The 27,968-nt window shown below is 36.7% G+C and overlaps 1 protein-coding gene and 1 long non-coding RNA gene across 2 annotated transcripts; one reads left to right on the top strand and one right to left on the bottom strand.

Moving 5' to 3' along the window:
• The first annotated feature begins 14 nt into the window (after positions 1-14).
• LOC138356882 (uncharacterized) lies at positions 15-26,196 on the top strand. The gene is made up of 2 exons (XM_069313238.1): positions 15-106; positions 13,798-26,196. Exon 2 carries the CDS (start codon positions 14,690-14,692, stop codon positions 15,656-15,658), a length of 969 nt encoding a protein of 322 aa, XP_069169339.1. The 5' UTR covers positions 15-106; positions 13,798-14,689; the 3' UTR covers positions 15,659-26,196.
• Positions 8,275-11,535, bottom strand: LOC123771655 (uncharacterized). Its single transcript, XR_006774540.2, has 2 exons — positions 10,252-11,535; positions 8,275-10,039 (listed from the first exon to the last, which is right to left on the bottom strand). It is a non-coding gene; the product is annotated as an uncharacterized lncRNA (long non-coding RNA).
• Positions 26,197-27,968: the final 1,772 nt, after the last annotated feature.

The following is a 27,968-nucleotide window of genomic DNA, read 5'->3' as shown; positions in this document are numbered from 1 at the left end:
ATGTGTTAAGGTGAGTTGTATCAGTGAGAGGCGGAGTGAGAACGCCGCCAAGACTGCCACGTCACCTGTGACGTCAGCCAGGCCACCACCGTGGACCAAAGTCCAGGTAAGCCGCGGACCAGCCAGCCACCTGCAACACCTTACACACACCACAACCACCTCACCAACTAGCCGCGGACCAGCCACCTGCAACACCTTACACACACACCACAACCACCTCACCAACTAGCCGCGGACCAGCCACCTGCAACACCTTACACACAACACAACCACCTCACCAACTAGTTGGGAACTTAGGATTGTGTTGCTAGAACTCAACCGTACATGATCATGAACAAGTCCGCTTGTACTTGGCGCTACAGTGGCGCCTCTGGGTACAAAAGTCCAAATAAACATTTTGACAATTTGCCGCAGTTCAGATCATACGTGTATTGTGATTATGATACGCGTATTAAACCCGTTTTTAACAACTCAAAGCGAATCCATATTGAAACGCGAGGCTTTCGCTTATGCATATTGGGAGCGTAACGCAACACTGCGTAAAACAGCACGTGGGGTAATTGAATGGGACACTGGATAGCTTTATTGACTGTGGGCTGAACTACAGAGCATTACCACACTGAACCCCAACCCCCCTCCCACCCACCCATTATAGTAGTTAACTCTGGTGGTAGTTATTCATTTGTAGTTGTTGTTCGGACTGTTTGGCATGCATAGGCCTACTGAACACGCACACGCAGGCACACATTAGTTAATAAATGGAATGCAGTAGGCAGTGATGTGGTGGAGGATGACTCCATACACAGTTTCAAATGTGGATATGATGGAGCTCAATTGGCTTTGGAACTTGTATACAGGTTGAGCAAACGCGCGCGCGCGAACACACACACACACACACACACACACACACACACACACACACACACACACACACACATACACACACACACACATACACACACACACACACACACACACGGGCGCGCGCGATGTTCATAATATCTTATGTAAACATAAACCAATTTAATGCGGTGTATTGAACCTGGTGTATAGAACCGAATATGTAGAACCTGTTGTACTGAACCTAGTGTACATAATCTCGTGTATAGAACCCTAGTGTATTGAAGCTCGTGTACTGAACCTAATGTATGGAACCTAATGTACGGAACCTGATATATAGTAACCGGTGCACAGAACCGATGTATACAACACGTAACGTGACCACGTAGACACAAGTTCCTGCTCGAGTTTTGATATAGGGACCAACAATCATCCCGCTCAGCCACAGCAAGAGCTACTTAGAGATCAACTTTACCCCAGTAATTAAACCACAAGTTACTCAGACTGGCGCATACGTACGATGGCTTAAATAAATTCCGTGTATAAGCTGAGATGATCTAAAACCCAATGTAATTAGGGATTAACCGGACGCCCAATTTACCCGGCCAACGCTCTGACATGATTAAGTGAATCAAAATAAATTTCTAGAGTATCGTGTTCTCAAATGGAGGCCTCGTTAGGTCCCTCTAGACAGGGCATACACACCTACACCTCTAGAGCAATAATAATGGAAAGATGAAGTGATCATTTTTTTTTCTAATGAGATGATAAATCTGTCCATTTTATTATTTATATGTATGTCCTACCTAGTAGCCAGAACGCACTTCTCGGCCTAGTATGCAAGGTCCGATTTGCCTAATAGGCCGAGTGATTTTCTTTTTTTCAATAAATTGTTTCCTTTTGGTTAATTTTAAATATTATTATTATATTACATTATTAACACAAATTATTGATTTAGTTATGTCAGTTTAGGTTAGGTTAAGATAGGTTAGGTTAGGTAAGGTAGGGTTGGTTAGGTTCGCTCAAATATCTACGTTAGTTTTAACTAAAATTTAAAGCAAAATCAACTCATACATAATGAAATGAATAGTTTTATCATTTCATAAGAAAAAAATAAAAAAATATTGAAATTCTGGAAAAATTGGCTTATTACGCAAATCGGCCCTTGCATAGTAGGCCAAGAACTGCGTTCTGGCTACTACGTACAATATATATATATATATATATATATATATATATATATATATATATATATATATATATATATATATATATGTCGTACCTAGTAGCCAGAATGCACTTCTCAGCCTACTATGTAAGGCCCGATTTGCCTAATAAGCCAAGTTTTCCTGAATTAATATATTTTCTCTAATTTTTGTCTTATGAAATGATAAAGCTACCCATTTCATTATGTATGAGGTCAATTTTTTTTATTGGAGTTAAAATTAACGTAGATATATAACCGAACCTAACCAACCCTACCTAACCTAACCTAACCTATCTTTATGGGTTAGGTTAGGTTAGGTAGCCGAAAAAGCTAGGTTAGATTAGGTTAGGTAGGTTAGGTAGTCGAAAAACAATTAATTCATGAAAACTTGGCTTATTAGGCAAATCGGGCCTTGCATAGTAGGCTGAGAAGTGCGTTCTGGCTACTAGGTACGATATATATATATATATATATATATATATATATATATATATATATATATATATATATATATATATATATAGAATACTGCTTTGTCGAATGCCACTTCAGTTTAACTGTGGCACTTTGACTGGGTGATGGAATTACGTCGGGACTACCGTAATATATTCGGAGCAGCCAGCGGGGGCCGGAACACTGAGGTAAAAAAGGCTGGACTCAGAAATAAAAGCGCGTATGAAGCCCCAAATTGAGTCAGTTCAATTTTATTAAATTTTGCTTTATGGAATAAATTAATGTAATGTACAGAACAATTTTATTAAAACAGCGACATGGCTGAGAGCTACAACGACGTCAGTGTTCCGTCCACCTCATACTAGTCCCCCTCACCACACACTAACTCCAGCCTCCACACACTAACTCCAGCCTCCACACACTAACTCCAGCCACCACACACTAGCTCCAGCCCCCACACACTAACCCCAGCCTCCACACACTAACTGTAGCCTCCACACACTAACTCCAGCCACCACACACTAACCCCAGCCTTTACACACTAACCCCAGCCACCACACACTAGCTCCAGCCACCACACACTAGCTCCAGCCTCCACACACTAACCCCAGCCTTTACACACTAACTGTAGCCTCCACACACTAACTCCAGCCACCACACACACTAACTTCATTTTCCACACACTAACTCGAGATACATTTTCTGAACTAAGATTCAAAGTTTTGATTTATATTTTGCTTCATCAATCTTTGGAGTTTTACTGAGGCCACCACAATAGCACATTACTCAAGTATTAGGTATAGTTGTATAGTTTAGTCATGAGCATAGACCTGAACTCAAGTAAATACTAATTGTATATTATATATATATATATATATATATATATATATATATATATATATATATATATATATATATATATATATATATATTTGAAGAGTCTTCTCGAGGCATGTACAAAGGAAGCCCCTTTCATCAGTCCACAAGGAGACATGTATTTACAAATAGACGGAGTAGCAATGGGCTCCCCGTTAGGAGTCTTATTTGCAAATTTTTATATGGGAACCATCGAAGACAGGGTCTTCAGTAGCAGACAAAAACCAACTATATATTGCCGTTATGTAGATGACATATTCGTAATAGTAAAAGACTCAGATGAACTATTTGATCTAAAAAGCCATCTAGAGAGAGAGTCAGTACTCCGATTTACACATGAATTTAGTGAAAATAACAGTCTGCCATTCTTGGATGTACTAATAACAAAAACAGGAACCTCTTTAAGCACCATCGTATATACTAAGCCCAGCCAGTGTTCTCAATGCTTATTTTCTTCGAGCGCTGACCCACTGCTCTGAATGGAGCAACGTGAGTAGAGAGTTTGAAAGAGTAACTCAGCTATTGGTGAACAATGGATATAGCAACGCGGAAATAAACGTGCTATAAGAAGACACTTGGACCGTTGGTATAATCCAGAACCTAGAACAGAAACCACAATACCTTCAATAAAATTATATTACAAATCAACCATGCACAGTGAACATATAAAAGAGGAAAGAATAATGAAAGAAATAATCCGTAAAGGAGTAAAAAGCATTACTCCTAACCAAAACATAAACCTGATAATATTCTACAAAACCAAGAAGACTTCCGAACTCCTTATCAAAAACAGCCCGAAGCCGACGGAGAACCCTCTACAGCAGTCAAGCGTTGTATACATGTACACTTGCCCCCACGAAGGATGTAACCTTCAATCTAAGTACATAGGTATGACGTCGACCAAGCTGACGAGGCGTTTGACATGCCATCTTCAATCCGGTGCACCCAGGAATCACATGAGACAAGCCCATGACATCACCCTAGCAAGAGAAATGTTGAACAAAAACACCTGTAATAGACAAAACCCAAGATGCAAGATGATTACAAATTCTTGAAGCAATTCACATAAGAATAGAACAACCTACCATGAACACCCAAATCACGGAACTATTTACTCTACCCACCATGAGAGTAAGGACAAGACCAGAACATAACGATGTCAACACAGAAGACACTGTTCAACATAACAGGTCAATTACACTTGATTAATCTTTGTATGTAAATAGGAGCTGCCTCGTATGGGCTAATAGGCCTTCCGCAGTTACCTTTATTCTTATGTTCTTATGTTTCACCCCCTCCCATTTATCCCTTATGTATCCCCCCATGTTTTCACCTATATTGTCTTATCACCTGACCCAGTGCGGGTATAAAATCAACCAGTCCTGAAAATTCTTTTCACTTGAGAATGAACCATGGAGGTTCGAAACGTTGTGCAAATTGTATAAATAAGTGTAATACATTCTATAGTAATTCACTTCTTTTCTTCACCTTGAAATTACGAAAATGAGTTTTGGAGAACTTCTATTTCAGCTAAGCCCTGATGCTAAGAAAATAGTTAGAGGGATAGCAGCCCTAAATCAGAAGATAGTAAATACAGAATATGCGGTCATATTCAGTGAGACATGTTTAAAAGAAAACCTGCTGCCAGTATACACCTATATATATATATATATATATATATATATATATATATATATATATATATATATATATATATATATATATATATATATATATATATATATATATGACTGTTAGACCACGAAGGATGGATTGAAAGATGAATTATCTTAAGTACTTTCATATTTAATAATACATCGTCAAAAGGATGGATTTACAAGTCAGTAGATTGGATATATAGGTAGAAGAGAGGTGAGATACAATGACATATATATGAACGGGATTAGGTGGATATAAATAGGAGCTGCATCGTGGATATTAATATCACAAGATTTTGGATATTATTAGTATTAGTGTTAGTGTATTAGTAGTTAGTAGTATTAGTGTATTAGTAGTTAGTAGTATTAGTGTATTATAACGTATTAGTGAGACAAATGTGTATCAGTGATCCTACTCAAATCGCCCTTTAACTGATAAATCAAAAAAGGATCTAAAATATACAAATCACTGCTTATGTTCAGATTACATTATTTTGTAATCTATATTAAAGCTAATTGAATTATTTTCCTATTGAAAGTGCTTTTACAATACGTTATTGAAGAAGCCATCTCTCAATCAATTTAGTTTCGAACTAATAGTTTTCCAACAGTATTTTCGTAATTAAACAATACATGTATATCAAAAAGTTTCAAGTTCTTGACAATATTTTTAAACCCAGAAAAATATGGTAAACAAAACACATTCTCTCTTCAAATTTTCTCACTGCATATATTATTTCCGAAACCGGAAATACCAAGGCATTCCTGCAGTTCAAACTCCTGAAGGAAACATTCTCAGGAATAGTGGGGGACCTTTAACAAGCCTCCGGCTTCTTGTCCCAGTGGAAGCAACTAGATAGATAGTGGACCTCAGCTAAATTCAAGAAGAGTTTCAGTTATTCAAGAAGAGTTTCCGTTATTCAAGAAGAGTTTCAGTTATTCAAGAAGAGTTTCCGTTATTCAAGAAGAGTTTCAGTTATTCAAGAAGTTTCAGTTATTCAAGAAGAGTTTCAGTTATTCAAGAAGAGTTTCAGTTATTCAAGAAGAGTTTCAGTTATTCAAGAAGAGTTTCAGTTATTCAAGAAGAGTTTCCGTTATTCAAGAAGAGTTTCAGTTATTCAAGAAGAGTTTCCGTTATTCAAGAAGAGTTTCCGTTATTCAAGCTGAGTTTGAGTTAATTTATGTTTAGCTAAAGTTTCTCTCACGCTAAGGTAAATTTTTTTTTCCATTTAGCCATTCGAAATAAGGACGGTAGCCATTGACAAGTGCTTACCTAGTAGCCAGAACGCACTTGTCAGCCTAATATGCAAGGCCGTATTTGCCTAATAAGCCAAGTTTTCATGAACTAATTGTTTTTCGACTACCTAACCTACCTAACCTAACCTAACCTAACTTTTTCGGCTACCTAACCGAACCTAACCTATAAAGATAGGTTAGGTTAGGTTAGGTAGGGTTGGTTAGGTTCGGTCATATATCTACGTTAATTTTAACTCCAATAAAAAAAATTGACCTCATACATAATGAAATGGGTAGCTTTATCATTTCATAAGAAAAAAATTAGAGAAAATATACTAATTCAGGAAAACTTGGCTTATTTGGCAAATCGGGCCTTGCATAGCAGGCCGAGTACGACGTTCTGGCTACTAGGTACAACATTTATATATATATATATATATATATATATATATATATATATATATATATATATATATATATATATATAACAAATATAATTAATGTGTAAATATAAACTTTTTTGGCAAAGACACCAACAGACACAGAGTCTCAGACTGGTGTTGAGGATCACATAGTGGGAGAGGAACACACTCAGACGTTGTGGTGATTTGTAAGTTGTAAGATAAACATTTGTAAGTTGTAAGATAAACATTTGTAAGTTGTAAGATAAACATTTGTATGTTGCAAGATCAACACCTAATCATACACAAAGTACTCAAACGTGTGACTGAAATATACCTCATGAATTTTCAGAAATTTGTTTTTCTTTTTTGAAATTTTCAGAAATTTTTTTGAAATTTTGTCAAAGATTGAAATTTCAGTAATTTGGAAGTGGTCAAAATAATCGTCTCGAACAACGTACTTAAAAACAAACGAATGAGGTTAACAAAAGTAATGTTAACTTTAAAAAGAAGAAGACAATGTCGTAAATGTATTACAGTGAACTTTAAACTCCCTTAATGAAATGTTTATTCTTTCCTTAGTCATGCCCCTGCTTGACTTCCTTTAGAATTTATGTATTGATGGTTTGATTCACTGTACAAGCAAATGAGTTTAAAACACAAAACAATGGGTACAAATTGAGGAGCTTAAGAATCAGTAAAGACCTGGATAAACAATTGATTGAAAAGAAAGTTGTTGATTTATGAAACAATTAACCGGACAACACTGTAAACGTGGGATTGTTGGATTGTTTCAAGACATAAATAGACATATATATGATTGAGTTTGAGTGGATATAAGTAGGAGATGCATTGTTTTTTTCCCCAATTGTTCTGCTGCTGCCTCGAATTGGCCAGAAAACCTCCTGAAGTTTCCTTTATCCATGTGTTCTGAAGCCTCAATGTCACTGTCATTGACAATGTTAATGAAGCAGCAACATATTTATTTTATATGTACCTAAATGTATCCAAAAACGACCTTGTACAGGTTGCTAATGGAGTGTAAAATAGCCAGATGCGTTGGATATATTATTTAGTTTAGTTATTGTTGTAATTGAAAATTTAATTGAATCATTTCAATGTTATCAACACAAGGATCTTTGTCAAAAATGCAGGTAAAAATTTCATATTTTTGGATTTTTTATTATTTTAACTCCATAATACAAAAATAAAGTTCAATCTATGATAAACATGATTCATTATATATATATATATATATATATATATATATATATATATATATATATATATATATATATATATATATATATATATATATATATATAATATTGTACTGATGACACACTATAAAGTGTGTGTATACAACAAAAATTATTGAATAATCGAAAGTAAAAAAGATATATTCGAATTCCTCTTCAGGCTCCATAAATACATGGATCAAATTATTAATACACCGCAGCAAAGAACGAGCTGCAAGTGTAATACATGGTTTACAACATTCTAAACATATTTATACATATTAATAACATACATATTGAATTGGCTGCTAAACATTTCGTAAACTGAAATAGAGTTTGATGAGAAATTGATACACAATTTCTGGTATTAATTTCTCGTCATGAAATTAATGATACACAATTGAAGATATTGCTTAATAGAGCAATCTAATTAGTTAGCAAATTAAAGCTCATCGCTAGAAATTATACACATTTTCATGTTCAACATAGGATCAGTAAATTGTTCAATAATGTTAACTAACACTAGCAACTTTCACATTAAAGTTACTCATCAGTGCTCTCAAAAACTCTAGAGGAAATCTATGAATTGAAGTTTGTTCTATTATTTAAAAATGACAACAATAGAAAAAAAAATATGTTTAAACTGACAAACTCGTCAATATATACTTTGAAAATTGATTGTTTATGTCAGTTTCCTGGAAATTGTTTCGAAATTTTATGAGCAGCTAAGGTTGAAAAATTATTTAAAGGAATAATTAAAAATATATCGAAGGCTTCAGCTACTTGCCGATCACAGTCTGAATTACTGCGGTAAATTAGTGACATTTTATGTATCCCAAGTGAGAACTTTTGGGAACGATAGTGTAGGTGTGTGTCAGTGTAGTGTGTAGTAGAGGTACCACTCAGAGTAACACCCAAAGTGTATCCCTGAGAGATAAACCCAAAGTATACCTCTAAGAGTCTGCTGAGACTCTGAGGGTAATGCTGAGGCAAGGGTACACCCAAGGTGTACCCTTGAAAGATACACCATAATAATTGTATATATATGAGAAAAAGTTAACAAATACAAATAATACAATAAAGGCATTGTTCTACGCTAAAAAAGAAGCATATTTTGCGATAAATTAAAAATATTAATCGATTATATCTTCAGGCTCCACAAATAAATGGATCAAAGTATGTCTGCATGAAGTGTCTATCGCACCTCACACAATGGTATAACGATATACCCGTAACATGATATATTCACAATAGCAAAACAAAAAAGTTATCCGAGTTTGTTGATGAATCTAATGATTTTGAAACATAAGCTCTTCATCGAAATTCGAAAGAATGGACTATTACTCCAAAACAGTACATTTTGAGGGTCATCAATCGATGGTCATCCATTGATGGTCATCAATTGAGGGTCATCAATTGAAATTAATAGCAACATGAAATTAATAGCAACATGAAATTAATAGCAACATGAAATTAATAGCAACATGAAATTAATAGCAACATGAAATTAATAGCATCAAAATATGGCCGTGTTTTGGAGGATATATTGTAGCGAAATGCTACATAAATTTATGTCAATTTTGTTTAAAAAAATAATATATTCGAATAAAAGAATTGAGTGATGGAACTTTAAAGGTTTTCGCTGAAACTTGTGTTTGAACAAGTCAGCTGACTCGCGGAGAGGGATGCTATGTCAAGCCACGAGATGTTGGGCCATCCACAGTGATGCTGCGGCTTGTCAAGAGATGGTGGGGCATCCCTTGAAATGCGGGGGCATCCCTTGAGATGCTGTGGTATTCCATGATATATTATGTCACCCTTGGTAATGCTGAGGCATGCCTAAAGATGCTAGATCATTCCAGGAGATCTTGCGATGTTCCAAGATATAATGTGTCACACTTAGTGATGCTGGTGTAGAAGCAGCCTGGTGGTGTAGAGGCAGCCTGGTGGTGTAGAGGCAGCCTGCTGGTGTAGAGGCAGCCTGCTGGTGTAGAGGCAGCCTGGTGGTGTAGAGGCAGCCTGGTGGTGTAGAGGCAGCCTGCTGGTGTAGAGGCAGCCTGCTGGTGTAGAGGCAGCCTGCTGATATAGAGGTAGCCTGGTGGTGAATGGAGGCATCACCGACCGCAACACCTGCCATATCAAAACTAGGGATTAGGTAATATCCTTCAAAAAACAAAATAACAAAAATTAATACCACACCTTGTACACATATTAAACCAAATCCCACTAACACTTCACTGAAGTGAAGGCTTCGGTCACACCAACTGACGTAATGTCCATTGAGTGTATTCCACATGTGTTATGAATGAGGTACACAAAGCCAGACGTGACCCAAAACTTACCCTGCAAGGTCTTCACGTCTCGGTCGCCTCCTCAGGGAACGAAATAGTCACCCAGGGCCACGGTGCTGATGGGTCCATAGTAGAGCTGTTATCTTAGCTTCGCTTGATGGGTTACAGTTCAACTGCTTTCTGAGGCAACTCTCACTGCTGCTCTTTATATATGTGTGTGTGTGAGAGTGTGTGTGTGTGTGTGTGTGTGAGGTGCAAGGGGGGAGGAGCTGGACCGCAAGATCGCTCTTAGTAGCGGCGACCCGGCAGCCAATCCTGGCGAAGTTATCTTATCGCGTTTTTCTGATTGGTCGAGTGATATTGAGGAGAGGCTTATGGGTGTTTAAGCACTCTAATGTATGTGTGTGTGTGTGTGTTTGTGTGTGTATGTGTAGTACACATACCTAGTTTTAAAGCTATGAATAGTGTTTGCTTCCACAAGGTGCTCCTTTAGTTCATTCCATTTCCCCACTACTCTCACGCTAAAAGAAAACTTACAAACATCTCTATGACTCAACTGAGTTTCCAGCTTCATCCCATTGTTCAGTTGGTATTCCGTGTGAACATTTCGTCTATTTCCACTTTTTCTATTATTCTAAGTATTTTTAATGATGCTATCATATTTTCCCGTTTCCCCCCCCCCTTTATTCTAACGTCGTCAGGTTCAGTTCCTTCAGTCGCTCTTCTTACTTCATCCCATGCAGCTCTGGGACGAGTCTCGTCGCAAATTTGTTAACGTTTTCCAGTTTCCTTATGTGTTTCTTTAGGTGGGGGCTCCATGATGGGGCGGCATACTCTAAGACTGGCCTCACGTTGGCAGTGTAAAGCGTTCTAATTGCCTCCTTACATAGGTTTCTGAATGACGTTCTAACTTTTGCTAGCGTAGAGTACGCTGCTGTCGTTATCCGATCTATATGTGCCTCAGGAGTTTGATTTGGCATAACGTCCACTCCCAAGTCCTTTTCTCAAATCGTCAAAGGAAGGTAGTTTCCGTTCATTGTGGACTGACCAATTGGTCTCCTGTAACCTAGTCCCATTTCCATAACATTACGCCTGATCGTGTTGAACTCCGGTAGCCATTTCTCTGACTATGTCTGTAGCTTGTTCAATTCCTATTGGAGGATCCAAGAATCTTCATCTGTCACAATTTGTCTCATTAATTTCGCGTCATCCTCGAACATCGACATATAGGACTCGACCCCTGTAGACATGTCGTTCACGTATGTTAGAAATATAGTTTCTAATACACGCACTCACACAATATACATATACACTAATTCACACACATAAACACACACACACACACACACACACACACACACACACACACACACACACACACACGACAGAAGAGTTAGGGGGGGGGGACATGATCACCACATTCAAGATTCTCAAGGGAATTGATAGGGTAGATAAAGACAGGCTATTTAACACAAGGGGGCACACGCACAAGGGGACAAAGGTGGAAACTGAGCGCCCAAATGAGCCACAGAGATATTAGAAAGAACTTTTTTAGTGTCAGAGTTGTTGACAAATGGAATGCATTAGGTGATGTGGTGGAGGATGACTCCATACACAATTTCAAGTGTAGATATGATAGAGCCCAATAGGCTCAGGAATCTGTATACCTGTTGATTGACGGTTGAGAGGCGGGACCAAAGAGCCAGAGCTCAACCCCCGCAAACACAACTAGGCGAGTACAACTAGGTGAGTACACGATACAACTCTCATAGGGAGCCGGTGGCCGAGCGGACAGCACGCTGGATACGTGATCCTGTGGTCTCGGGTTCAATCCCGGACGCCGGCGAGAAACGATGGGCAGAGTTTCTTTCACCCTATGCCCTGTTACCTAGCAGTAAATAGGTTACCTCGGAGTTATTTGAGAGTGAGTTTATACTGTCTCCGTCTCCCAGATCTCTCTTTAGGGGCCTGCTAGCCTCGTGGATAGCGCGCAGGACTCGTAATTCTGTGGCGCTGGTTCGATTCCCGCACCAGGCAGAAACAAATGGGCAAAGTTTCTTTCACCCTGAATGCCCCTGTTACCTAGCAGTAAATAGGTACCTGGGAGTTTGTCAGCTGGTACGGGCTGCTTCCTGGGGGTGGAGGCCTGGTCGAGGACCGGGCCACGGGGACACTAAAGCCCCGAAATCAACTCAAGATAACCTCAAGATAAGACTGACACCACTCCATTATCAGTCCTCCCATATGAACACACACCATCTAACAGCCAACCACCCCGTCCCCTTCTCCCAATTCCCTTTTCCAGCCTCCTCTTCCAATACCTATTGCCAGCACCCTTTCTAAAATATCCCTCTTAAAAAACACAAAAACTACCAATAAAATAGGCATCATTGCGACATTCAAGTTTCCCCCCTTCTAAAATGACACGACAATTCAAGACAATTTCCTTTGTTTACTTCCCGACGCAGATAAGGAAACAAACATTATTATCGTCCCACAGTTTCCTTGGCAAATTTAATTGATATTAAATTTAAATTTAATTTGGCAAATTTAATTTAATTGAAAGAAATATTGTGAAGCCGTAAAAATAGGAATAAATGTTATTGAGGAATAAATTTAGAACAATTTTAATAACATTTTTTTTTGGTGTTTTATGGGGCTGTTTAGTCCGTGGGCCAGTACATGCGTGGGCCAGTACGTCCGTGGGTCAGTACGTCCGTGGGCCAGTCCGTCCGTGGGCCAGTCCGTGTGTGGGTCAGTACGTCTGTGGGTCAGTACGTGCGTGGGTCGGTACGTGCGTGGGTCAGTACGTCCGTGGGCCAGTCCGTGTGTGGGTCAGTACGTCTGTGGGTCAGTACGTGCGTGGGTCGGTACGTGCGTGGGTCAGTACGTCCGTGGGCCAGTCCGTGTGTGGGTCAGTCCGTCCGTTGGCCAGTACGTGCGTGGGTCAGTACATGCGTGGGTCAGTACGTCCGTGGGCCAGTACGTCGTGGGCCAGTACGTCCGTGGGCCAGTACGTCTGTGGGCCAGTAGGTTCGTGCTTGAGCAAAATTGGCTGCAATATTGATGGCTCTTCAAATGTTGTTGAAGGATCCTAAATAAGCTTTCAGATCAGAGGGGTCAGACCAGAGGGTCAGACCAGAGGGGTCATATCAGAGGGGTCAGACCAGAGGGGGTCAGACCAGAGGGGTCAGACCAGAGGGGTCAGACCAGAGGGTCAGACCAGAGGGGTCAGACCAGAGGGGTCAGACCAGAGGGGTCATATCAGAGGGGTCAGACTAGAGGGGTCAGACCAAAGGGGTAATAAAGCATAAACAAATCTGGTAAACTAAGTCCCAGTTTCACATTGTTCAAAATTTTTGGATTAGAAACATGTCTCAATACCTATCTCTGCCTTTATCTTCGTCTCAGTATCTATTTTTTCTGCCATTATCTATGTCCCTGTTTTTCAGTCTGTCACCTGCACCCTTCTTTTCTTGTTAAGACGCGCAGGTGTCAGCTGTGTCCCTGCGCCTGGCCCCGGCTTGAGACACGCTCCAGACCTGACCCCCTTCACACCTGGCTAACTAACACATGATAATTTCTCTCGTTTAACAGTGATGGCGGCAGGCATCTCATCCGTCAGTCGACATAGATGACACGAACAGACAATCGACGCGGATGTCATGGCCAGACAGTCGACGCAGATGACACGGCCGGACCGTCGACGCAGATGACACGGCCGGACCGTCGACGCAGATGACACGGCCGGACCGTCGACGCAGATGACACGGCCGGACCGTCGACGCAGATGACACGGCCGGACCGTCGACGCAGATGACACGGCCGGACCGTCGACGCAGATGACACGGCCGGACCGTCGACGCAGATGACACGGCCGGACCGTCGACGCAGATGACACGGCCGGACCGTCGACGCAGATGACACGGCCGGACCGTCGACGCAGATGACACGGCCGGACCGTCGACGCAGATGACACGGCCGGACCGTCGACGCAGATGACACGGCCGGACCGTCGACGCAGATGACACGGCCTGACCATCGACACAGATGTCACAGCCGGCCACCCGACACAGCTTACGCCGCCCATTAAATCGACACGGCTGACACTATTTTTCCGTACCCTTACGGATGCCGAAGCCAACTTACAACACAAGCAACTTCAACAGCAGAGTACCTGAGACACAGTGCGTGAGGTCTGTGGGGTCCATGTCCACACGGGCGTGATAAGGTCCATCATCCATCACTGCAGCTACTGTAGCGGTGCCCTGCCAAGCACTACAGCCACTGCAGCTACTGTAGCAGTGCCCTGCCAAGCACTACAGCCACTGCAGCTACTGTAGCGGTGCACTGCCAAGCACTACAGCCACTGTAGTGTGGTTCGTCTGGTCCGGTAGTTACTGGGGTCTGAAACCGCCCTAACCTCTGGCCTTGCCGCCTCGATGAGGCCAGAGTCAGATGACATTGAGAACCTGCGACCTTGCCGCTAATGCTCCTGCAGCTGGGGTCATCCACACCTGCTCCTGCAGCTGGGGTCATCCACACCTGCTCCTGCAGCTGGGGTCATCCACACCTGCTCCTGCAGCTGGGGTCATCCACACCTGCTCCTGCAGCTGGGGTCATCCACACCTGCTCCTGCAGCTGGGGTCATCCACACCTGCTCCTGCAGCTGGGGTCATCCACACCTGCTCCTGCAGCTGGGGTCATCCACACCTGCTCCTGCAGCTGGGGTCATCCACACCTGCTCCTGCAGCTGGGGTCATCCACACCTGCTCCTGCAGCTGGGGTCATCCACACCTGCTCCTGCAGCTGGGGTCATCCACACCTGCTCCTGCAGCTGGGGTCATCCACACCTGCTCCTACAGCTGGAGTCATCCACACCTGCTCCCTACAGCTGGAGTCATCCACACCTGCTCCTGCAGCTGGGGTCATCCACACCTGCTCCTGCAGCCGGAGACATCCACACCTGCTCCTGCAGCCGGAGACATCCACACCTGCTCCTGCAGCCGGAGACATCCACACCTGCTCCTGCAGCTGGAGTCATCCACACCTGCTCCTACAGCTGGAGTCATTCACACCTGCTCCTGCAGCTGGAGACATCCACACCTGCTCCTACAGCTGGAGAGTCATCCACACCTGCTCCTGCAACTGGAGTCATCCACACCTGCTCCTACAGCTGGAGTCATTCACACCTGCTCCTGCAGCTGGAGACATCCACACCTGCTCCTGCAGCTGGAGTCATCCACACCTGCTCCTGCAGCTGGGGTCATCCACACCTGCTCCTGCAACTGGGGTCATCCACACCTGCTCCTGCAGCTGGAGTCATCCACACCTGCTCCTACAGCTGGAGAGTCATCCACACCTGCTCCTGCAACTGGAGTCATCCACACCTGCTCCTTCAGCTGGGGTCAAGCACACTTGCCACTCCACTGACGACCAGTCCTACTTGTGCAGGTAGTGCCAAGTACCACCTGTGGTACTTGGCACTACTCGAACGAGTAGTACTCGAACGAGAACCCAAGCATCAGCCCGGCGGGATTGTAACCTGGATGCCAAGAGCGCCAATATTCCACCGGGGAAGAACCCTATAGGTACCGTGATTGGTTATGTTCCTTTCAACCCTTCATTATTATATCTCTTGAGTTTCGCGAATGAAACTCAAAATGCATATTTTGGGGTTGTTTTTGTATGGTACAACCCGTTCTCGCAAATTTAATAAGTCAATATTGACTTATTAAATATGTGCATAGGTGACATACTTAACATAATAGTTTCCCTTGAAAAGCTTCATAGAAAACACCGACCTTACCTAACCTACTTAGTATGTTAAGATAAGCATCTTATTGCTTCGTAATTACAATTATTACCTAACCTATAATAGGTATAGGTTAAGTAATAATTGTAATTACGAAGCAATAAGATGCTTATCTTAAGATACTAACAAGGTTAGGTAAGGTCGGTGTTTTCTATGAATCTTTTTAAGGGTATCTATTATGTTTAGTATATCACCTATGCACGTAGTTAATAAGTCAATATTGACTTTACGAATTTGCGAGAACGGGTTGTATGGTATTATGGATAAATTGTGAGGTAAAGAGTACTGGCTGCACCACTGTGTGTGTGTGTGTGTGTGTGTGTGTGTGTGTGTGTGTGTGTGTGTGTGTGTGTGTGTGTGTGTGTGTCTACTCACCTAGTTGAACTTACCTAGTTGTGCTTGTGGTAACGAATTAACATTCATTATCCACAATCATAAGGCTCCACTAAATGGATCAATTCTCATTAACCACAATCATAAGGCTCCACTAAATGGATCAATTCTCATTAACCACAATCATAAGGCTCCACTAAATGGATCAATTCTCATTAACCACAATCATAAGGCTCCACTAAATGGATCAATTCTCATTAACCACAATCATAAGGCTCCCTTAAATGGATCAATTCTCATTAACCACAATCATAAGGCTCCACTAAATGGATCAATTCTCATTAGCCACAATCATAAGGCTCCACTAAATGGATCAATTCTCATTAACCACAATCATAAGGCTCCCTTAAATGGATCAATTCTCATTAACCACAATCATAAGGCTCCACTAAATGGATCAATTCTCATTAACCACAATCATAAGGCTCCACTAAATGGATCAATTCTCATTAACCACAATCATAAGGCTCCTTTAAATGGATCAATTTTCATTAATCACAACCATAAGGCTCCACTAAATGGATCAATATTCATTAGCCACAATCATAAGGCTCCACTAAATGGATCAATTCTCATTAACCACAATCATAAGGCTCCACTAAATGGATCAATTCTCATTAACCACAATCATAAGGCTCCCTTAAATGGATCAATTTTCATTAACCACAATCATAAGGCTCCACTAAATGGATCAATTCTCATTAACCACAATCATAAGGCTCCCTTAAATGGATCAATTTTCATTAATCACAACCATAAGGCTCCACTAAATGGATCAATATTCATTAGCCACAATCATAAGGCTCCACTAAATGGGTCAATTTTCATTAACCACAATCATAAGGCTCCCTTAAATGGATCAATTCTCATTAACCACAATCATAAGGCTCCACTAAATGGATCAATATTCATTATCCTCAATCATAAGGCTCCACTAAATGGATCAATATTCATTATCAGTAATCATATGACTCCACTAAATAGATCAATGATCATTATTAATAACTCAAGATGACTGCCAATAAAACTCCATTATGTGATCAATAGTCATTTCCAGTGATCATAAGGCTCTATTAATGCATCAATATTCACTGTCAACGGTCATAAGGCTCCTCTAAATTGATCAATATTAATTTTCACTAATTATATTGCTCAACAAAATTCATCAATATTCACTATCAATACTCATATGAATCAGCAAATTGATCAATATTCCCAATCATTCATTAAAGATCTAATAAATAGAAAATATTCACAATCATTAATCATTAGCTCTACTATATGGATCAATATTTACTATCATTTATTATAAGGCTCCACCAATGTATAAAAGTTCACTATTAACAATGATAAGGCTCCTCCAATGGATTAAAATTCACTATCAGCAATCATAAGGCTCCACCAATGGATCTATTTTAATAAGGTCCACTAAATGAAGCAACTTTCACTGTAATTAATCATTAGGCTCAATTGCTGAATCAATATTCACAAACGTTATTCATAAGACTCTGATGAATGGATCAACATTCACTATCAATACAGATAAAGCTCCACTAATGTGATTAATATTCACTAACTTTTATCATAAGGCTCCACTAATAGATTAATATTTCGTTATTATTAATCATTAGGTTCAACTAAATGAATAAATATTCATTATTAGTAATTACATGACTTTACTAAATTGATCAAATTTCATTATTTATATATAGATGAATACGTAAATCGATCAATATTCACAACAATTCATAAAAAAATGCGCCTTAAATAGATAATTATTCGTAATCTTTATTGATAAGTCTTCACGAAATAGATCAATATTCACTACCATTAATCATTGGCATTAATCAATATTAACTACCACTATTCAAAAGGCTCCTCTAAATGGATCAATATTCATTATTATTTATCACATGGCTAAAGTAAACTATACCTATTCACTGTCACGAATAATAATGCTCCACTAAATTTATAATGTTCACTGACAATGAGCATTGAGCTCATATACATAAATCAATATTAGTTATCAATAATCATAAGGCTCACAAAGTTTTTCATTAATCACTCCCATTAATAATAAGGCTCAACAAAATGGATCAATATTCACAATCATTCTCATTAGGTTCCACTAAATGGATCAATATTCACAATCATTCTCATAAGGCTCCACTAAATGGATCAATATTCATTATTATTAATCACATGGCTCATATAAAATATAACTACTCACTATCATGACTAATATGGCTCCACAAAATTTATTAGTGTTCAATGCCATTGAGCATTACGCCAGAATACATAGATCAATGTTCATAATTAATCATTTTAAAGGCTCACTAAGTTTATCAATATTCACTTCCATTAATCCTTTGGCTTAACAAAATGGATTAATATTCACAATCATTCATTTAAGGCTCCACTATGTGATCAATGTTCATTACCATTCATCATAAGGCTCCACTAATGGATCACTATTCACTGTCAACAGTCATAAAGATCCTCTAAATTCATAAATAATAATTGTCACTAATCACATTACTCCACTAAATTGATTAATATTGATTATCAATACTCATATTAGAACACAAATTTATCAATATTCATAATCATTCATTAAAAGGCCTATTAATAGATTAATATTCACAGTCATTAATCATTAGGCTGTGCTCTATGGATCAATATTTACTGTCATTTATTATTAGGCTCCATCAATGGATTAGAATTCACTACCAACAATCATAAGGCTCCACTAATTGATTAAAAATCACTTTCACCAATCATAAGGCTCCACAATATGGATCAATATTCATTATCATTAATCACATGGCTCCTCTAAATAAATTGATATTCATTATCAATATTCCTAAGTCTATCTCTGTATCAATATTCACAACTATATATCATAAGGCTCAACTAATGTCAACAATATTGACTATTATATATATATCATAAGGCACCACTTAGGGATATTAATATTAATATCCATAACATCAATATTAATCTTCACTAATCAATTTGTTCAAGTAAATTGATCAATATTCGCTATCAATAATCATATGGATCAACAAACAGGTCAATAATGAATATCATTCATCAAAAGGTCCGCTCAGTAGATTAATATTCATTGCCATTAATCACAAGGCTCTACAAAATGGATCAACATTTACTGTCATTTATCAAATGGATCAATATTCAATATCTCTAATAACCTTGCTCCACTAAACATTAATATTCACTGTCAATAATCATATGAATCAGCAAATAGATCAATATTCACAATCATTTATCAAAAGGCTAATTATATATTAATATTCACTATCATTATCATAAGGCTCTTTTAAATGGATCAACATTCACTATCATTTATCATTAGGCTACATTAATGGATCTAGAATGCCGATCAATAATAACAAGGCTAAACTAAATTTATCAATATATCCTATCACTAATCACATGGCTCCAGTAAATAGATCAATACTCATTATCAATTTTCATGTGAATTAGTAAAATACTAATTTTCACATTTATTCATAAAAAGCTCAATAAATTTATTATTATTCGCTATAATTATTAAGATTACAATAAATAGATCTATATTCACTCTCTCTAAACTTATCGCTCAAATATATGGATCAATATTCGCTATCATTAATCATAAAGCTCCACTATATGTATCAGTATTCTTTATTATTAATCACAAAGGTTATAATCAATTATCAATATTTATTATCATTAATAATATTGCTCCACTAAATCGATAAATATTCACTGCAATTGAGCATAAGGCTCTATATAGATCAAAATTCACTATCAATAATCTTAAAGCTCACTAGATCAATATTCTTTATCAGCAATCATAAGGCAAAAAAAAATGGATCATAATTCAAAATCATTCATTTAAGGCTCCACTAATGTGATCAACATTCACAAGTATTATTCATAAGGCTCCACTGAATGGATCAATATTCACATAAATTCAGATAAGGCTCTACTAATGTGATCAATATTCACATGTATTAGTCATAAGGCTCCACTGAATGGATCAATATTCACATAAATACAGATAAGGCTCCACTAATGTGATCAGTATTCACAAGTATTATTCATAAGGCTCCACTGAATGGATCAATATTCACATCATTACAGTTAAGGCTCCACTGAATGGATCAATATTCACATCATTACAGTTAAGGCTCCACTAATGAGATCAATATTCACAAGTATTATTTATAAGGCTCCACTGAATGGATCAATATTCACATCAATACAGTTAAGGCTTCACTAATTCTATCATTATTCACAATCATATATCATAAGGCTCTCCTTAAGGCTCAATATTTTGAACACTGTCAACAATCATAAGGTTCCACTCAATGGATCAATATTCACATGTATTAGTCATAAGGCTCCACTCAATGGATCAATATTTACGAACAGTATAAATAAATCCTCAATGTTAATTATTATTAATTACAACTACTCCAATTAATTATCAATATCCACTATCTTCAATAATAAGTTTCATTAAATGAATCAATGATCATTGTCCTTTAGCATAATGTACCAATTCCTAGATGAATATTGACTGTCATTAATCATAAGACTCTAATTAATCGAGCAATATTCAGTATCATTTATCATAAGGCTTCGTTAATGCATCAAGATAAGGCTCCATTAATGTCAACAATATTGACTACCATATATCTTAAGTCTCCCCTAATGGATCAATAATAATCATCACAAATGAATATTCAAAAGCTTTATTCATAAGACTCCAGCGAATGGATCAATATTATTTTTCACTAATCATATGGCTTCACAAAACAAATCAATATTCACTATTAATAATCATATGAATCATTAAATAGATCAAAGTTCAAAACCATTCAACATATTAACTAAATAGATCAATATTCACTGTTATTAATCATCAAGCTCCATTAAATCAATCAATGTTCACTGTCAATTTGCTTAAGGCTTCACATCATACATTAAAATTCACTATCATTATTCTTAAGGCTCGCTAAATGGATCAATGTTCACTATCATAATTATTTGGCTCCACTGAATGGATCAATATTCACTATCATTAATATTAAGGCTCCTTTAAATGGATCAATATTCACTGTCATTGATCATCAGGCTCCCCTACATGAATTATTATTCACTATCAGTAATCGTAAGGCTCACTAAGTAGATCATTAGATCACTATCATTAATCATAAGACTCAATAAAATGGATCAATATTCCCAATCATTATCATGAGGCTCCACTAATGTAATCACTGTTAACAAGCATTATTCATAAGGCTCCACTAAATGGATCAATGTTCACTGTCATTGAGCATAAGATTCAACAAAATGGATTAATATTCACAATCGTTATATTACCGCTCCACTAATGTGATTAATATTCACAAGCATTAGACGTATGAATTCACTAAATGGACTATTGTTCACTATCAATTCAGAGCAGACTTAAATAATATGATTAATATTCACTACCATTTATGGTGAAGATCCACTAATTGATTAATATTCAGTATCAATAATGATAAGGCTCAGCTAAAAACTTACTATCATTATTCAAAAAATACTTTAAATGGATAAATATTCACTCATTATTCATAAAGTTCTAACAGATATATCACTGTTAGGTATCATTATCACAAGGCTCAACTAATATCTAATATCAGTAGTCGTAAGGGTCCACTGATTGGTTTAATGAGCACTATCAGTAATCGTAAGCCTCTACTAAAATAATCCATATTCGTGATCATCATTCATACTCACTAAATAATTCATATTCATTATAAATTTCCATAAGTTTTCCCTAAATGAATTAATACTCACAATTATTAATCGTAAGTTTACTCTGTATAGAACAATATCCTTATCATAAATCATAAAGCAAATATATAGCTAAGTAAATCAATAATCACAATCATTAATCACAATCATTAATACCATGGCTCCCCTAAATGGAACTGTTTTCACTATAAATAAACATAAGGTTCTATTATTAGGATCAATATTCACTATAAATAAACATTAGGTTCCGTTATTAGGATCAATATTCACTAGCATTAATCATAAGACTTACTATATGGATTAATGTTCACTATCATCAGTCATTTAAGGCTCATCTAAATGGATCAATATTCACTATCATTAAACACATAGCTCGAATAAATGGAACAGCGTTCACAATCATTAATCAAAAGGTTCCACTAAATAGACTAACAATCATTACTAATTCATAAGACTCCGGTGAATGGATCAATATCACAATCCTCACTAAATACTTCAATATTCACTATCATTAACCATACGGCTGAATAAATAGATCTATATTCCGTATCATTAACAAGAGGGTTACACTAAGTGGATCAATGTTCATTATCATTACTCACACTTTTAAACAAACAATATCACTCTTCACTATTACTGATCATAAAGCTCTACTGAATAGATGAATATTCACATCCATTAATTCTAAGGCTCTGAATGGACATTGATCACTATTAATAATGTTAAGGGTCCACTAAACTGAAAACTTTTCGCAATCATTAATCATAAGGTTCCACTAAATGGATCAATATTCATTGTCATCAATCATAAGGCTCTGTTATGAAGATCAATATTCACTACCATTAATCATATAATTCCATTAAATAAATCAATATGCGCTACCATTAACCATAGGGTGCTATAATATGGTGCTATTAAAAATAGATTATTATTCACTATAATTATTCATAAGGCTACACTAAATGAAACAATATTCATTATCATTAATCATAGGGCTACAATAAATGAATCAATGTTCACTATCATTAATCGTGAGGATGCACTAAATGGATCAGTTTTCACAAATATTAATCATTAATCTCCACTAAATGGATCAATATTCGCTATCAATCATTAACTGGCTCTTCCAAATGGATCAATATTCACTATCACTAATCATAAGGCTCTACCACATAGACCAATATTCATTATCATTATTCGTAAGACTCTTCTAAATGGATAAACATTCATTATCATTAATCATATGGCTGTACTAAATTAATCAATATTCACGGTCATTAATCATAAGGCTCTATAAAATGGATAAAGTTTCATTAACAATAATCATAAGGCTCCACTAAATAAATCACTGCTCACTATCATTAATCATAGATCTCCACTAAGTGAATACATTTTCACAATCAAATATCATTAGGCTCCTCTAAATGGATGATCAATCACTATTCAGTATCAATAATCATCAGTATTCACTACCATGTGCCTCAAATTTGTGAAAAACGTCAAATTTGATGACCCTCTAGAAATTATTATACAGAGGTCAGCAGCCGATCAACGTTATTGATTCATATAAGGCTCCTTCATTTGTATCTATAATTATCCACGGAGGAGACCTTAAGACCCACCAGCATTCATCGTCTTAATTCATCACCAAATGTATAGAAATTATTTATACACCTCATCCTCTGACATAATTATTTGAGGAGTGAATGAAGATTCTTCACTATGAAGCTTAAAATAAAACGATGAATGCTAATTGTCTTCAGGTTTATAATGAAAATCATAATGAATTCATTAATACTAATTGATCATGATAAAGATGTATCATAAAAGTCAACAGTCATCAACATAATCTTCTCAGATATGGTGCTATTATTTGTATAAGTCTTCCATACATTTCATTATATCGTGAGTTTGACTAGATACACTGTTTTACATTTCATTTGGTCAAGGCTTCAGTTTTATCATTCTTGATCATCATATGGGTCATTATCATGGGGCAGTATATTAATGAATATCAAGATGAATATTCATTAATATTCTTCTCCATACAAATTACCTATGTTCATTTTAATACTGCTCTATAAAAGCAATCAATATTCATTATAAAAAGGCTCTAAATGGATCAATATTCATCATTATGTTCATGTAATGCATAGATCAATATTCATTAACATAATGGCTCAATAAATTGGATCAATATTTACTAAAACAGAATATGTAACAAAAATATACAAAAAATTTATCATAAAAAACTCCAATACATGGATCAAGATTCATTAACAAATAAATGAATGAATATTCAATGCTAGTATTCATAAGTCTTCATTTGTCATCAGTTAAACACAGCTGATAGTCATTCACATATTTATCTCTCAACAGACTAATACTCATTACAATAAAGCTTAACAATCTGCAATATAAAGACTGAAGAGTATGATCAGTAATCAGTAAAGTCTTCACAGAACCTTGTTACAGTTACCACAGCGAGGCTTATTTCTGCTAAAATGCATTACATGTGTAATCAAGGTGCATAACGTCCCTTACCATTATATAAGAAAAATCATGATTTTAACATTATTGAAATAGTTTTTTTTATCATTTTGATGTACTTTAATTAATATATAATGTCAAATGAATTCTTCCAAACACATTTGTACACCGCCTTCATTAAGTAAAGGAATCATTAGCTTAGACATGAGATAGATATTCATCATCGTCATCATTTGCTCCACCCAGGGATTCACTGCTCATCACCTTCGCTCAACACGAACTCAATACATGATTTATTTCCGGGTCAAATGTATTAACACACGCGACTGTACCCTAAAAGTCCTAAAATGTCTCATCATCTAAATTACTGTAACCCCTTATTTATCTAGTAGATTTTTCTGTACGTTTCACCTTTAAAAAATGTATTTTCAAGATTAATCATTTAGGTCATTGTTCAGCTAGAAAGCTCTTCTGCGTAGGAAACAATGGAATTCTAATTAATGCAGCTACCACAATATTTAGTATTCACGAAATATATGGACCTTGATTGTTTTCGCTGGTCGTAATGTACGTATGAAGAAAAAGATATTTTCATCTGATTATTGTTGTCAATAATTGTCTGGATTTAGTATCATGTGATGAAGATCCTATTGCTGTTAGAAATTTGTTTTTGCAATTTACAAAGTCATATGTTGATTTATTGTCATTTATTCTACAAACTGACATTCCATCGATTATCACTGGTAATGTGTCCTTCTAGAAAAGTCACATGAATATATGTATCCCAGTGAATTAAAAAGAAAAACTACAAAAAATCAGTATTATAAATAACAAAAAACTATTTTTGTCTGTAAACATAATTATTCACTGCCTATGATTCACTGAGGATGTTCAACCAGACAAACTTCAAAGGGAGAATCAATGAACCAGGTGGAAATCATTAGGACGCTTCACTGTCTCGACAAATTGCCTTTCCATCAATGCCAGACACAGTGAACCGAGGAAAACAGCTAAGCAGATTCCAGTCACCAAAGCCATTGACCTCATTGTGACCTTAGCACGGCTCTTTCTATTATGCCTTTATAGTGACCTTAGTACGACCCACCTCTTGTAACTTTATTGTAAATCTCTTAATATCAATCAGAAGACATGTCGTGTCTATCTGTATCTGATGAGTTGAGTAAGTCATGTAGCTATGAACAAAAAAAATATTTTGTTAAATGGATCAAGGAATTTATAACAGATGCTTAAGTAAAACCTAATCGCAGCCTTTGTACAGCTGATCCCAAGCTGGGAGAGCTTCGCGATTATGGAAAAAAATGTGTAAATAAAACTGTGAATATTGTAAATAGTGAATACTGTGAATATTGTAAAAATGTATGTTGATATTTGTCCCAACTGAATCAGGAAATTATAACCCGTGTATGTTCATACTTACATGCGTTCCTTGTATGTTTTTTTTTTAGAAAATAAATGCTACGAAAATATTTATGTGTATTAATTCAACTTTTTTTAAAATCGATAATAGTAGACATAAATACAGAATGGTTTCACGCACTGCTCCCTATATACGTCTATTAGATTACAATGTATGATGCAGAGTTTAATACTGACAAATTCATGTTTGCCAATACACATAACGTCTTATCAGAATTACGTAAAACCTTAATACCAGACAAAATTTAATTTTGAGCTTAAACCTTATTAACCTTCAAGGCTTTATTAAGACCACCACTATAGCTTACTGCCCAACCAGCAAGCATACTTTACTCCTGAACAAATTTAATAATAAATAAAATGATATATATACACAAAAAAGGTATACAGTTGTCACTGAATATACACTTGTCAGTGTATATTCCGTTTGTACTTATAAATTTTGGAAATACCTATAAATTTTAACATCCGAAAAATATAGTAAATACATATTTTATTGCTTGAATTCCGAGTCGGAATTGTTTTTTTAAATTCTGATTTTTTTCGGTATAAAACAGGAATTAAGTGTTTTGCACAGAATGAATGTTATTGTGAAAGAAAGTTCACTTTAAAGTTTTTGTATATTATATATATATATATATATATATATATATATATATATATATATATATATATATATATATATATATATATATATATATATATATATATATATGTCGTACCTAGTAGCCAGAACGCACTTCTCAGCCTACTATGCAAGGCCCGTTTGCCTAATAAGCCAAGTTTTCATGAATTAATTGTTTTTCGACTACCTAACCTACTTAACCTAACCTAACCTAACTTTTTCGGCTACCTAACCAAACCTAACTTATAAAGATAGGTTAGGTTAGGTTAGGTTGGGTTGGTTAGGTTCGGTCATATATCTACGTTAATTTTAACTCCAATAAAAAAAAAATTGACCTCATACATAATGAAATGGGTAGTTTTATCATTTCATAAGAAAAAAATTTGAGAAAATATATTAATTCATGAAAACTTGGCATATTAGGCAAATCGGGCCTTGCATAGTAGGCTGAGAAGTGCGTTCTGGCTACTAGGTACGACATATATATATATATATATATATATATATATATATATATATATATATATATATATATATATATATATATATATATATATATTTTTTTTATACCTAGAAGGGGTATATATATATATATATATATATATATATATATATATATATATATATATATATATATATATATATATATATGTCGTACCTAGTAGCCAGAACTCACTTCTCAGCCTACTATGCGAGGCCCGATTTGCCTAATAAGCCAAGTTTTACTGAATTAATATATTTTCTCTAATTTTTTTCTTATGAAATGATAAAGCTACCCATTTCATTATGTATGAGGTCAATTTTTTTTTTTTGGAGTTAAAATTAACGTAGATATATGACCGAACCTAACCAACCCTACCTAACCTAACCTAACCTATCTCTATAGGTTAGGTTAGGTTAGGTAGCCGAAAACGTTAGGTTAGGTTAGGTTAGGTAGGTTAGGTTGTCGAAAAAACATTAATTCATGAAAACTAGGCTTATTAGGCAAATCAGGCCTTGCATAGTAGGCTGAGAAGTGAGTTCTGGCTACTAGGTACGACATATATATATATATATATATATAGTGATGAACCGAACATCCGTCAAGTCCTAGACATTAATATACCTTAGCCATCCCCCCCCCACCCCCAAGCCCACCTCTGTAAGAGGCAATTAGCCTAACACAGCATTATATGATTGGCAACATGGCTGGAAACA

The sequence above is a fragment of the Procambarus clarkii genome, chromosome 75 (genome assembly GCF_040958095.1).
Source record: "Procambarus clarkii isolate CNS0578487 chromosome 75, FALCON_Pclarkii_2.0, whole genome shotgun sequence".
Taxonomy (NCBI): domain Eukaryota; kingdom Metazoa; phylum Arthropoda; class Malacostraca; order Decapoda; family Cambaridae; genus Procambarus; species Procambarus clarkii.
The sequence above is the reverse complement of the archived record's forward strand: the minus strand, read 5'-3'. Positions and strand labels throughout refer to the sequence as shown.